Here is a 14,333-nt window from a genome sequence, read left to right as displayed (position 1 = left end):
GCAACCATACTGTGTTTTCGGGGGGTGTGCATGCTGGGTATATTCTTGTTTCCATGACCCACCGAACGCTGACATGGATTACAGGATCTTTAACGTGCGTATTTGATCTTCTGCGTGCGTATACACACGAAGGGGGTTCAGGCACTAGCAGGTCTGCACATATGTTGACTTGGAATCTCGTAAAAATCTCCACCCTCTACCCACAAGGCGCCGTTACCGAGATTCGAACCCGGGACCCTCAGATTGAAAGTCAAACGCCTTAACCATTCGGCTATTGCGCCCGTTCTTTTTCAGTGTGTGGCCCATTTCACCTCGTCATTCAAGCAGCCGTACATCGTTTTCGGGGCGTTGGGTGACGGATAATATTCCAAATTAAAGGTTTAGTAGTTATGAATGTTTAATGACACTGCCTAGTTTCGGGGCTGACAATAGACTAAACCCGAAATCAAAATTGTTATTTTTTAAACGCGCCTACATTCGAGAAACCTGAGCATTAGTGTGGCCAGAAGCAATAGATTAATTCTTCTTCTTCTTCTTCTTCTTCTTCTTCTTCTTCTTCTTTCTTTCTTTCTTTCTTTCTTTCTTTCTTTCTTTCTTTCTTTCTTCTTCTCCTCCTCCTCCTCCTCCTCCTCCTCCTCCTCCTCCCTTAACTCCGTGAAAAGTCCTTTCGGCGCCGCAAAGAAGAAATGTTCACCAGATTCCTGTAAGTTTGTCGGTGTTGTGTCGGAGTCTGGGTCTCTACAAATGGTTCAAATCAACTAATTACATCAGAGATGAGGGGGTGCACAATAACAATCCCACACGTGCACGGGTATCCAGCTCCGTTAGCAGTGTAATTGTGTAATAACAACAGGGCAAAACTGTGAGTGGGTGACTGGTTTCAGTGAATGTCTTCCATGTCCCATCAGACCCGGGTCAAAGGCATATTTTTTTCTTGATTCAAATTCTTGCGTGTGTAGATTGGTGATTCTTCTCTGTGTGTGTTTGTGTGTTGCAGCTGCAGAATTTTGATTCTTTTCTGTGTGTCTCTATGTTGCAGCCTCAGAATCTTGATTCTCTGTGTGTGTCTGTGTTGCAGCCGCAGAATCTTGATTCCTCTGTGTGTCTGTGTGTGTTGCAGCCGCAGAATCTTGATTCCTCTGTGTGTCTCTTGTGTTGCAGCCGCAAAATCTTGATTCCTCTGTGTGTCTCTGTGTTGCAACCGCAAAATCTTGATTCCTCTCTGTCTCTGTGTGTTGCAGCCGCGGAATCTTAATTTTTCTGTGTCTCTCTGTGTGTTGCAGACACACAATCTTGATTCCTCTCTGTGTCTCTGTGTGCTGCAGCCGTAGAATCTTGATTCCTCTCTGTCTCTGTGTGTTGCAGCCGTAGAATCTTGATTCCTCTGTGTGTCTGTGTGTCTCTATGTGTTGCAGCCACACAATCTTGATTCTTCTGTGTGTCTCTGTGTGTTGCAATCGCAGAATCTTGATTCCTCTGTGTTTCTGTGTGTTGCAGTCGCGGAATCTTGATTCCTCTGTGTGTTGCAGCCGTAGAATCTTGATTCTTCTGTGTGTTGCAATCGCACAATCTTGATTCCTCTGTGTGTCTCTGTGTGTTGCAGTCGCGGAATCTTGATTCCTCTGTGTGTTTCTGTGTGTTGCAGCCGCGGAATCTTGATTCCTCTGTGTGTCTCTGTGTGTTGCAGCCGCGGAAGGAGCAGCGGCAGCAGCCATGGAGGAGACTCACCAGGTGGTGGTGGTGGTGGTGGCCGCTCTGGGCGGGGTGGTGGTGCTGGCACTGAGCGCCGTCTTCTGCTCCTGGTGCTTCAAGGGTCGGAAGGGCAAAGGGGAGGACGAGGAGGGCCTGGCCAAGAAGTACGCCGTCAACGGCATGGACGACGAGGAGGCAGGGGGTGGCGGTGGTGGTGGTGGGGGAGGGGCGAGCAACCAGTCGTTCAAGCGGTCCCTGGACGACAAGTCGTCCATCGGCTCCGCGTCGTCTTTGAACCAGCGCGCGGGGCTTCAGAGCCCCATGCTCGGCGGGAAGAAGATTATCAAGTGAGTGTAATGATTATAAGGATAGTATTTATACATCTTTTGGGAATATTACTTTGTTGCTGAGGTGGGGAGTGGGGGGGGGGGGGGGGGGGGGGTGCGAATTTTATTCATGTGCTTTAGGGCTGTTTGTTTTGTTTTGTTTTGTTTTCTTGAAATGTCTTTGTCATGATCTGGTGCATTTAGCTTCTTTTTTTTTTTTAGGTATGTTTTCAGCACATGATGATTTGCTGTTTATATATATATATATATATATATATATATATATAAAGAAGTGCTGTTTTGATAGTTTATTGCACTTTGTTATAAAAAAGAATGTATATATATATATATATATATATATATACACTAATTTTCTATTGCCAACATTTTCTATTGATTGCGCTTTCCTCTCAACTTGCAGTCATGCGCATGACTTAATTTTTCTTCTTTTTCTTTTTTTTCTTTTTTGTATACGCATGTCATCTAACATGCTTTGTCAGTATAAGATAGAAGAACAAAGATGTGTTTGTTGTGGTTTGATTGATTGTTGCATTGTTGCACTCTTTGATTCCTAGATTTCTCTTCTTCTTTTTTTTTTCTTTTTTTTTTCTTTTTCTTTCTCTGTCTTCTTTCCTTTCTGTGTGAAGACGGATAGTGTGTGTGTGTGTTTTTTTTTGTGTTTTTTTATCTTTTCTTTTCTTTTCTTTGTTCAGTTTCGTGTGTGAATAAAGTGAGTCTTGTAATGTCGGTCTCACTTCTGTGTGTGTGTGTGTGTGTGTGTGTTACGGTCAGGAGTCAAAGTTCATGGTCAAAACATTGATTTTTTTTTCTTTCTGGGGGGAGGGGGGTAGAAGTCTTTTTTTCCTTTTTTTTTTTTAATTTGAGGGATCAAAAGTGCACAGTGGCCTGAATATAAATCCTGTTAAAAAAAATCAATGATTTTGAAAAAAAGAAAGTGTCTTGTGCAAAAATGAGCTGCATTGTAATGTCCTTTTTTATTTATTTATTTCTTCTTCTTCTGCTTTTTTAAGATTATTTTTTAAATATTTTTTTATTGCATAATTTATGGAATTTATTGTACCGAGCTGTACAATGTGTGTGTGTCTGTGTCTGTGTGTATTCTTTGGTGATTCAAGCTGATGTCACGCGAGTCAAGTCATGGTGTGTGTGTGTATGTGTGTGTGTGCGTGTGTGTATATGTGTGTCTGTGTGTGGAAGACATGGTGGGAAAAAGCTGTGGTGGTGCTATGTCCTCTGACGCAGTATCATCAGGGAGTTCGGGTAAAAAAAAAAAATAGAAACGCAGTGATCTGATGCGAAACACAAACACCACTTTGACTTTTCATCGTCCTGTTTTCATTTGATCTCACTGCTCTTGGTTTCAAGTATTCACAAGATCAAGATCACAAGATAATTCACTGTCCTTGAAAGGAGATGTTTGGTGTGGTGGCACAGAGTTAGAGCCTGTGTATTATGAATATAGACATACATAAACCATTCAGCTAAGTAGGGTTATAGCACGCGTGTCAGTATCAGGCTTGGGGTGATTTAAAGATTGGTGTGTGTGGTGTTGGTTGATGAAAAACCGAGCTGTACAATTGTGTGTGTACATCTGTGTGTGTGTGTGTGTACATGTGTGTCTGTGTGACAATAGCAGAAAGTAAGAAAAAAAAAGCCTCGGCACTTCCGCGCTTAGTTGGTGGTGTCCTAAGTGTGTAAAAACCAGGACAACAGACACTGCTGAACACCACCGAAGTGACTCAGCAGCAGTGCAGGGTCTCTTCTGGTGTGAGGCCTTTTGTCGACCTAACATCGATGCTTCCCTGCGGATTGCCGACACTGGGACAGCGACAGTCGAACCCGGGTGTTGTCGTGAATGGGGGACTCGGAATGAGCGGCGTGGGAGTAATGCCTTTGAAATGGTGCAGATGATGGGGTGGGGGAGGGGAAAACAGAATATGTCCGGGCGCACAAGCGCGTGAAAAATAGGAAGGGAGAGGGACACGGAGACATAAATTGTTTGGCGGTGTGAGTGCATTCATGCGAATGTGTGTGCAAGCGCGCGCGCGTTTGTGTGTATGTGTGCGCGTGTGTTAATGTTCGCGAGCGCACGCGCTCGCTTATTGTATTTGAGACCGAGGATATGAGGTCGAGCAAAGAATTGGTCCCAATTCAGTCCGCGTATCCTAAATGACCTTTAAAAATTCTTTGTTCTTCCTTCCTTGCTTTCTTTTTGTTTTTCTTTCTTTCCTTTTTCTTGTTATTTCGAATATCTTGCTTTTTTTCAGTTTCTTATTAAAAATGAACAAGAAAGGAAGGGAAAGTTCCCGTGCTGGTTTGGATCTGGGCTAAATTAGTATGTTGAACAGTGGCAGAAATACCTATATACGATGTTGACAGCATAACTGTCAACATGGTATGGGTGGCTGGCGACGGGTGGGTTGGGGGTGGGGGTGGCTGTCGAGGGGGACATTGCAGTCGAATCAGTAATGAATTAGATCAATAGATCATCATCATCATCATCATCATCATCATAACAATATCAGTAAATATCAGTGATAACCATTTTCTGGTGTGTTGTGTGTAGCAGAGAGGGAGGGAGGGAGAGACACCCAGTACAGTGATATACCATTTCTGACGTGTAGTGTGTAGCAGGGACGGAGGGAGGGAGGGAGAGAGACCCAGTCCAGTGATATACCATTTCTGACGTGTAGTGTGTAGCAGAGAGGGAGGGAGGGAGAGACACCCAGTTCAGTGATATACCATTTCTGACGTGTAGTGTGTAGCAGAGAGGGAGGGAGGGAGAGACACCCAGTACAGTGATATACCATTTCTGACGTGTAGTGTGTAGCAGAGAGGGAGAGAGGGAGAGACACCCAGTACAGTGATATACCATTTCTGACGTGTAGTGTGTAGCAGAGAGGGAGGGAGGGAGGGAGAGACACCCAGTACAGTGATATACCATTTCTGACGTGTAGTGTGTAGCAGAGAGGGAGGGAGGGAGGGAGAGGCACCCTGTCCAGTGATATACCATTTCTGACGTGTAGTGTGTAGCAGAGAGGGAGGGAGGGAGGGAGAGGCACCCTGTCCAGTGATATACCATTTCTGACGTGTAGTGTGTAGCAGAGAGGGAGGGAGGGAGGGAGAGACACCCTGTACAGTGATATACCATTTCTGACGTGTAGTGTGTAGCAGAGAGGGAGAGACACCCAGTACAGTGATATACCATTTCTGACGTGTAGTGTGTAGCAGAGAGGGAGGGAGGGAGGGAGAGACACCCTGTACAGTGATATACCATTTCTGACGTGTAGTGTGTAGCAGAGAGGGAGGGAGGGAGAGACACCTAGTACAGTGATATACCATTTCTAACGTGTAGTGTGTAGCAGAGAGGGAGGGAGGGAGAGACACCTAGTACAGTGATATACCATTTCTGGTGTGTAGTGTGTAGCAGAGAGGGAGGGAGGGAGGGAGGGAGAGACACCCAGTACAGTGATATACCATTTCTGACGTGTAGTGTGTAGCAGAGAGGGAGGGAGGGAGGGAGGGAGAGACACCCAGTACAGTGATATACCATTTCTGACGTGTAGTGTGTAGCAGAGAGGGAGGGAGGGAGAGACACCCAGTACAGTGATATACCATTTCTGACGTGTAGTGTGTAGCAGAGAGGGAGAGAGGGAGAGACACCCAGTACAGTGATATACCATTTCTGACGTGTAGTGTGTAGCAGAGAGGGAGGGAAGGAGAGACACCCAGTACAGTGATATACAATTTCTGACGTGTAGTGTGTAGCAGAGAGGAAGGGAGGGAGGGAGAGACACCCAGTACAGTGATATACCATTTCTGACGTGTAGTGTGTAGCAGAGAGGGAGAGAGGGAGAGACACCCAGTACAGTGATATACCATTTCTCACGTGTAGTGTGTGAGCAGAGAGGGAGGGGGGAGAGGCACCCTGTCCAGTGATATACCATTTCTGACGTGTAGTGTGTAGCAGAGAGGGAGAGAGGGAGAGGCACCCTGTCCAGTGATATACCATTTCTGACGTGTAGTGTGTAGCAGAGAGGGAGGGAGGGAGAGACACCCAGTATAGTGATATACCATTTCTAGTGTGTAGCAGAGAGGGAGGGAGGGAGAGACACACAGTACAGTGATATACCATTTCTGGTGTGTAGCAGAGAGGGAGGGAGGGAGAGACACCCAGTACAGTGATATACCATTTCTGGTGTGTAGCAGAGAGGGAGGGAGGGAGAGACACCCAGTACAGTGATGTACCATTTCTGACGTGTAGAGTGTAGCAGAGAGGGAGGGAGGGAGAGACACCCAGTACAGTGATATACCATTTCTGACGTGTAGTGTGTAGCAGAGAGGGAGGGAGGGAGAGACACCCAGTACAGTGATATACCATTTCTGACGTGTAGTGTGTAGCAGAGAGGGAGGGAGGGAGGGAGAGGCACCCTGTCCAGTGATATACCATTTCTGACGTGTAGTGTGTAGCAGAGAGGGAGGGAGGGAGGGAGAGACACCCAGTACAGTGATATACCATTTCTGACGTGTAGTGTGTAGCAGAGAGGGAGGGAGGGAGAGGCACCCTGTCCAGTGATATACCATTTCTGACGTGTAGTGTGTAGCAGAGAGGGAGGGAGGGAGAGACACCCAGTACAGTGATATACCATTTCTGACGTGTAGTGTGTAGCAGAGAGGGAGGGAGGGAGGGAGAGAGACCCAGTCCAGTGACATACCATTTCTGACGTGTAGTGTGTAGCAGAGAGGGAGGGAGGGAGAGACACCCAGTACAGTGATATACCATTTCTGACGTGTAGTGTGTAGCAGAGAGGGAGGGAGGGAGGGAGAGAGACCCAGTCCAGTGATATACCATTTCTGGCGTGTGGCATGTATCAGCTAGGAGCTTGGCCTGAATTATTGATGCCAGCCAAGGAACGGAAAAGTCTGTCCAGTAGGTTCTGAGAATTTGGGGGGCGGGGGGAGGGCGAGGTGGCCGGAAGGGCAAGGACTGTACAGTACCACCACAATCTTCCGTTCTCCTACCTCCTTCCTCACACCACCCTCCCCCCTCTGTCTGTCTGTCTGTCTCTTTCTCTCTCTCTCTCTCTCTCTCTCTCTCTCTCTCTCAGATTGTGTTTATCTCAGAATTTAAAGATATATTGATAGCATGCTATAAACAAAATTGGCATGGAGAAATGGAAAGTAATGATAAATATAGCTGGTTCTTTTCCTTCAAGACAGCATTTCAGACAGAAAGATATATTTCAGTCATAACAAACAGGTGGCACAGAGTCAATCTTGCTAGATTTAGATTGAGAACAGTCGGGCTGAATGCTAATAAAAGATGGTTTGAGACAGGTGGATTAACATCTCCTTGTCCAATGTGTGGCGAGAATAAAGAGGATGAGATACATTTCATGTTCAGTTGCAAAGGATACGAGGAGGTTCGGGAAAACTGTACACTCTTTAAAACAGCTGCAGCAAAGAGGAAAGACCTGGTCAGTGTCTTAACATCAAATGACGAAAATATTATCCTCTCACTTGCAAAATACGTCTCAGAGGCAGTAGATACACGGAAAAAGAAAATAAATGATCAAAATGCCCGTTAATTCATAATATATACAAACATTAATGGTTTCCAAAATGATTTCTTTGAGGGTTAAAATTAGAAGCAGATAGAATTAGTATTTGGATGGTCAATCTGATGATGATGATGTTGTTGTTATTTTTTTTGTGTGTGTGCAATTTGTTGGCTGTTGTTTATTGATATAACCTTTGTAACATTAGGTGCGTTAGTTTTTGTTTTTGTTCTGTTTTGTTTTACTTTTTCAAATGATTGGATAAAACGACACTGTAACTTCCCCTGCACCCCCCTGTCACATGGGCTGTTAAGCTAATGACAGTAAAGAGTCAAAGTGTCAAGTGTCTCTCTCTCTCTCTCTCTCTCTCTCTCTCTCTCTCTCTCTCTCTCTCTTCTTTGTATGTGTCCTTGGCTGTCTGGTTGTCTGTCTGTCTTTCTGTCTGTTTGAATAAGTACTCACGTGCGATAGTGTACAATAAAACACACTGAAGTATGCATGAACAAGGTGTGTGTGTGTGTGTGTGTCCCATTGTGTGTGTGTCCCATTGTGTGTGTGTGTGTGTGTGTGTGTTCTTCATTTTAACGCCTATCCACATGTAACTGTAGACAACTGAAAAAAACAAAAACACAAAAAGAACAAAGGCGCGAGAACCAAGAACAATCTTAATTAAACCAAATGTCCATCGGGACTGCGAAGCAAACTTTTAGAAATTTTTAACAGCAGTGTGTGTGTGTGTGTGTGTGTGTGTGTGTGTGTGTGTGTGTGTGTATTCGTTATCTTTATTTTCTCGCTTATGAGTCATTGTTTTCAGTAATGTTGGGTGTAATGGTGTTCAACTTTTGTAATGTGCATATGTTTGTGGGTGCGCGTGTATGCGCACGCGTGTGTGTACGTGTGGATGCGTGCGCGCTTGCGAGTGTGCATGTGTGCGTGTTGGGGGTGGGGGGTGGGGGGTGCGCACGTGTTTGTGAAAGAGACAGAGCCATTTGGGAAGATGAGAGACGTGTGTGTGCGTGCGTTAATGTTTGTGTGTGTGTGTGTGTGTGTGAGTCATTGTTTTCAGTAATGTTAGGTGCCGCAATGGTGTTCAACTTTTGTAATGTGCGTATGTTTGTGGGTGCGTGTGTATGCGCACGCGTGTGTGTACTTGTGGATGCGCGCGCGCTTGCGAGTGTGCATGTGTGTGAAATGTGTGTGTACGTGCGTGTGTTTGTGTGTGCATGTGTCCGGGTGGGGGTGGGGGGGGGGGGGGTTGCGCACGTGCGCGCGTGTTTGTGAAAGAGACAGACCCATTTGGGAGGATGAGAAACAGACGTGTGTGTGCGTGCGTTAGTGTTTGCATGTGTGTGTGTGTGTGCGTGCGTGCACATGTGTGTGTGTGTGTGCGCGTGCGTGCTTGCGTGTGTGTAAGTATATGTGTGTGTGTGCGTGAATATGTGCGTGTGTATATGTGTGTGTCTGTGTCTGTGCTTGCGCGCACGTGTGTGTGTGTGTGTGTGTGTGAAAAGAGACAGAGAGCCGTGTGGGGGGAAGGGAGACTGACAGACGTGTGTGAGGTAGAAGAGACAGAGACAGATAAGCAGTGGGGGGGAGCGGGGTCGAGGGAGTGGGTGGGAGGGGGCAGGGGGGGGGGGAGGAGGGGCAGAGCGCTGCACGCATGCTGGCGTGTGTGCACATCATTCCAAACCCGAGTCCAGTGGGCACCACACCGCTGTTTTATTCATGATCAAGCGAACTGCATCGGGAATCAAGAGGGATGAATCGTAAGCTTACTACAACGAGAGAGAAAGAGAGAGAAAAAGAGAGGTGGAAAGAGAAAAGGCGATAGACCGAGAGAGAGACTGTGGATATTGCTAAACAAACATTTGCTTCAAAACACGAAATAGACACGTGACGGATGGTGATAAACAGATATGTTCCTAATAAACACGAAACAGGCCGTGGATATTACTGAAAATACATACATATATATATATATATATATATATATATATATATATATATATATATATATATTCCAAAATACGAAATGGAACAGTGGATCTGTTGATCTGTTCCTGAACTCGAAACAGAACATGGAGTATTGGGGAGCACAGATAATTATGGTCCCAAACACGGACTAGGCCACTGTGGAACTTCCAAATAGACCGTGGATAGTGATAAACATAGATCTGTTCCTAAACAAATACAAACAAACAAAAGACCGTGGATATTAATGAACATAGATGTATTGCTAAACACAAAATAGATAGATATGTTCTTCACCACTGAATAATCTGTGAGTGGATAGATCTAAACGTAGACATGTTCCTAAACACGACACAGACTGCTCCTATTGCTGAACATACATCTGTTCACAGACAGACTGCCTCAGTCTAACATGATAGATTAATTGCTGACTAAAATAGATTTTAAAAATCATTTTAATTACAGCAAGAAAACTTTGTCATAGATATGTTCTAAGCTTTCATAATATGTTTGAACATATAATTAGATGATGTAGATCAGTGTACACGCTTAGAGAAATCATGGATAGCTATCTACACTGTGCCTCAGCGTGCACTTTTATGTAAAGTCATTGCATAGGAAATCGGTTGAAATGTAAATTAATGATAAATTGTACATTTGGTTTTCGTTTGGTTTGAAATAGGAAGAGGTAATAATGATTTTCACCGAGTTTCACTGACTTTAGTGAAGAAATAACCCCTGTTGCTATGGTCCTTATATCAGGATAGCTCTGCCAACTTAAAGTGGCATTTTCTCAAAATGGCCGCCATGCTACGTACTGTATTTAAACTAAAATAACTTTTGTTTGAATAAACCTACATGTTAACGAAGTATACCCTATGTTTGTGAAGTTTTATTTCTCTAGATTTTGATTATGCAAATGTCTCAATCTATAAAATGATCCCTTATTTCACCCTTGGTGGGATCGCCTCACAAATAGACTTTGGTTCATAGATCTGTTCCTAAGCTCGAAATAGTATAGGAGTACCGTTGAACTAATGATGGTAAATCGTGGATGGGGAGGAGGGGGTGGGGGTGGGGGGGGGGGTCATATCGGGAATGTGAAACAACAACGACAACAACAGCCGTAACAACAGCAACAGAGTGGCCGAATCAGGAGCTCGTTTCATCAACACGTCTAGACATTTTTTCTTTTCTTTTTTTTTTCCTTTCCAGTTGGACCAGGCTGCCTCCAAACCCATTATTCACCCCTTTGGAAGTAGTTTTAACTCACACTGGTTCAACTGGAACCCATTATTTTATTGTGCTCCTTTGGGGAAACGTGATCCGCTACGGTGATCATATTAAACGAACAGCAAACTTTAATCTGCTTGAAAGGGAGTAACACAAGCTCACGCTCTCTCTCTCTCTCTCTCTCTCTCTATATATATATATATATATATATATATGTGTGTGTGTGTGAGAGAGAGAGAGAGAGAGAGAGAGAGAGATATCCATCTCTATTTCAGCACACACACACACACACACACACACACACACACACATACAAACACAGATAATCAGGGAGGGAGGGTAGAGACAGACACAGAGATAGAGACAGATAAAGACACATAAGATATTACAGATCAAAATAGTCCCATCACTTTGCAAGCCAATCCATTATTTATGCATCAGAAAGATGTTCGTGTCCTTCAAACACAAAAAAAGTGAAGCCTCCCATGTCAGTAATTTCCCGTGCGCTTAATACTCTCTCCTGTCAGAAGCCTGTACACAGACTCCCTGGACTAATATCCTAAAGAGCAGTCCACTGTTCCGTCTTTTGTTCCAGATTTCTTGTCAGCTTCATTCGTAGCCCCATCACATTATCGCCCTAGTCCGTTTTTATGTGACCCAGACAACCCAGCAAACAATGGCTGTGTTTCTCACATCCACGCCATATACTGTTTGACCCAAAACACACAAAAATAAACAGAATGAATGGAAAAAAACTGATTTTTTTTTCCTATTCCTATGCTAAATTTGGTGTCAGCTGACAATGTATTTCCAGAGAAAATGATAATGTTAACGTTTAACACACACAGACACACACACACACACAAGTTTCAAGTTTTAATTATCCTTTCACTCCTATTGGAGTATGGAGGATTACTGCAAAATAAACTTTTCATGCCCAGAACAAACATTTCCAAATACACAACAATGTCACATAAAAGTTGAGAAAACACAAATGTCTTTTATCTCCAAAAGTATAACTAGGCAACATTTGCAAATCTAATCATCTTACTTACAGCTAAAATGACTTTTTTGCCTCCTTTGAGCATATTACAAAAAATTAAACACCGATTTTGGAGACAAATATTTTTTAGGAACATATCTATTTCGTAACTGATCATAATTGGGACATTGCATTATAAAATGAAACTCATCCCCAATCACAGACATGTTACAAACCTTACAAAGCCGTAACTCTCGTGGTATGCCTTTGTGTCTACCTGTTTCTGTTTCCAGCTTATGATTACTACTTCGAAATCTGAAGAAGCTGATAACGTAATTATCAGGCATTTGTCGTTTGAAGTCACGGAATGAAATGTATTGCAACGCGGCCTTGAACATCTTAGGAATCTAAATACACACACACACACACACACACACACACACACACATGTGCGATCATATGAGACGTGCTTGACCAGTGTGTCAAAAACCGCAATAACTCATTTAACGAAATATCCAAATTATTGGTCCCTAGACCTTTGTCAAAGATGAACGACGTGATGTAAAAATGACTTATGAAGTGTTACCCGTATATATTACGTTACGTACACTGTGTGTGTGTGTGTGTGTGCGAGCGCGCGCACGCGCGCGTGTATGTGTGTGTGTGTGTGTGCTTTCGACCTCATGTTTGTTCGTATGTTAGTCTGTCTGTTTCACACCTTCAGCGCGAGCTCCATACACAGGTTACTGTAAGACAGAATTTTTTTCAATATTTGTTAATAACACCAAACATACATCCAAGACTTACGTCAATCCATGCTTTGATTTTGTTGCTTTTGTTCGCATTTCCGTTTGTATTTAGCTTCCTAAGATGTTGAAGGCAGTGTTGCAATATATTTCGTTCCGTGACTTCAAACGACAAAGTGTCATCTTCTTGTTAATTTATCGAATCAGTTCCTGCCTCCGAAAAGAGGTGTGATTAAAAGCTTTCTGACGTTTGATAAAAGCTTTTTTATGAAAGAAAAATACCATGTTCGATTTGTGCACTCTCACTTTCTGCTGCGTTGCAACAGACTGCGTGGGTCCGGCCAGTGCTGTATTTGTGCGCCATTTTGTTTTCGCTCTGGTCGTGTCAGTGGCAGTCTGCAGGTGGTGCTTTTTCCTTTCGCTTTCCTGGACTTTCTTTTCCGCTCAACCCCCCCACCCCCACCCCCTTTCCTCCTTCCCCGTCCCATCCACCATCACAACCCGACCCTCTTTGCTTTTTTTTTTTTTTTTTTTTCTCAAGTTTGTTGGGGGGGTTTTGTCCACCTTCGCTGATGACAGTCTTGCACGTGAAGCAAACCCCTTTTGCCCAGCAGTGGATGACAAGGAACAGCCAATTAAAAACTACAATGCACTTTTGGAATGATGGCCTTCACCTTCACCAACAAGCACGTACACACACACACACACACACGTGCACACACCCAGGTCTACACACAGACGCGCGCGCGCGCACGTACACGCACATACACACACACATACACACACACACGCGCGCACCACACACACACGCGCGCGCGCGCACGCACATCCACACACACATGCGCGCACCATACACACACATACACACATACGCGCGCGCGCACACGCACACACACACACACACACACACACACACACACACACACACACACACCTAATCACCACCACCACCGACCACCACACCCTCGGCCATTCTCCCCTCCCCCCCTCTACCTCACACCTACCCCCCTCACACACACACACACACACACACCCTCTTGGAAGAAGGCAGGGGGTGACGGTGGCGGCATGACCCCATCCCTTCCTCCCTCCCCCCAACTCTTCCTCCAGATCAGACCGACCCAGAGAGAAAAAAAAAAAAGTTAGTTGCCCGCCCTACTGCCCCAATGGCCTGAGCCAAGCAGTTCAGCTGTCCTTCGTCTTTTCCTTACATCCCTTTTCTTCTTGGCTAAATTGACGTGACTGGTGGACGGAAAGAAATAACCGAGAGGAGGTGTGGAGGGGGTGGAGTGTGTGTGTGTGGAGGGTGTGCAGGGGATGGGAGGCGGGAGTGGGAGTTGGAGGGAAAAGAGGAGCATGCACGTGCTCGTAGACATTCACACACACACTCACACACACGCACAGAAACACAGATACACACACACACGCACGCACACACACACACACACACACACACACACACACAGAAATAGGGAAAGGGGTGGTGGGAAAGAGTGAGAGTGGAAGTATTATAAAGTATGAAGGACAATGGGTGCGAATGGGTAAATGAATAATAATAAAATTATGAAGTCATATCACGTAACATGATTATCCCTCCAGACACCAGTTCAACCAAAGGAATCACTTGCCAATAAATAAATAAATAAATAAATAATAGCTGACAGGCAGTGAAGATTGGTGTGTCTTGACATGTTCATGCTAGGGTTCAACAAGGGTGGGGCTTGGGGGGGGTATGCGAGAGGGCGGGGGGGGGGGGTAGGCATTGGAAGGTGCTACGTTTTTTTGTATGGGAGAATTGTGCAGA

At 44.7% G+C, this 14,333-nt stretch overlaps 1 protein-coding gene across 6 annotated transcripts in view; it reads left to right on the top strand.

Moving 5' to 3' along the window:
- Positions 1 to 14,333, top strand: part of LOC143282957 (synaptotagmin-7-like) — a 587,353-nt gene that overhangs the window by 307,737 nt on the left and 265,283 nt on the right. For all 6 annotated transcript variants that reach the window (XM_076588882.1, XM_076588881.1, XM_076588884.1 and 3 more), the window contains one exon: positions 1,688 to 2,039. In XM_076588882.1, coding sequence (XP_076444997.1) covers positions 1,714 to 2,039 — 326 coding nt within the window. In that variant the 5' untranslated portion in view covers positions 1,688 to 1,713. The remainder of the gene's footprint in view (positions 1 to 1,687; positions 2,040 to 14,333) is intronic.

The sequence above is a fragment of the Babylonia areolata genome, chromosome 6, assembly GCF_041734735.1.
Source record: "Babylonia areolata isolate BAREFJ2019XMU chromosome 6, ASM4173473v1, whole genome shotgun sequence".
Lineage (NCBI taxonomy): Eukaryota > Metazoa > Mollusca > Gastropoda > Neogastropoda > Buccinidae > Babylonia > Babylonia areolata.
This window is presented reverse-complemented; position numbering and strand designations above follow the sequence as displayed.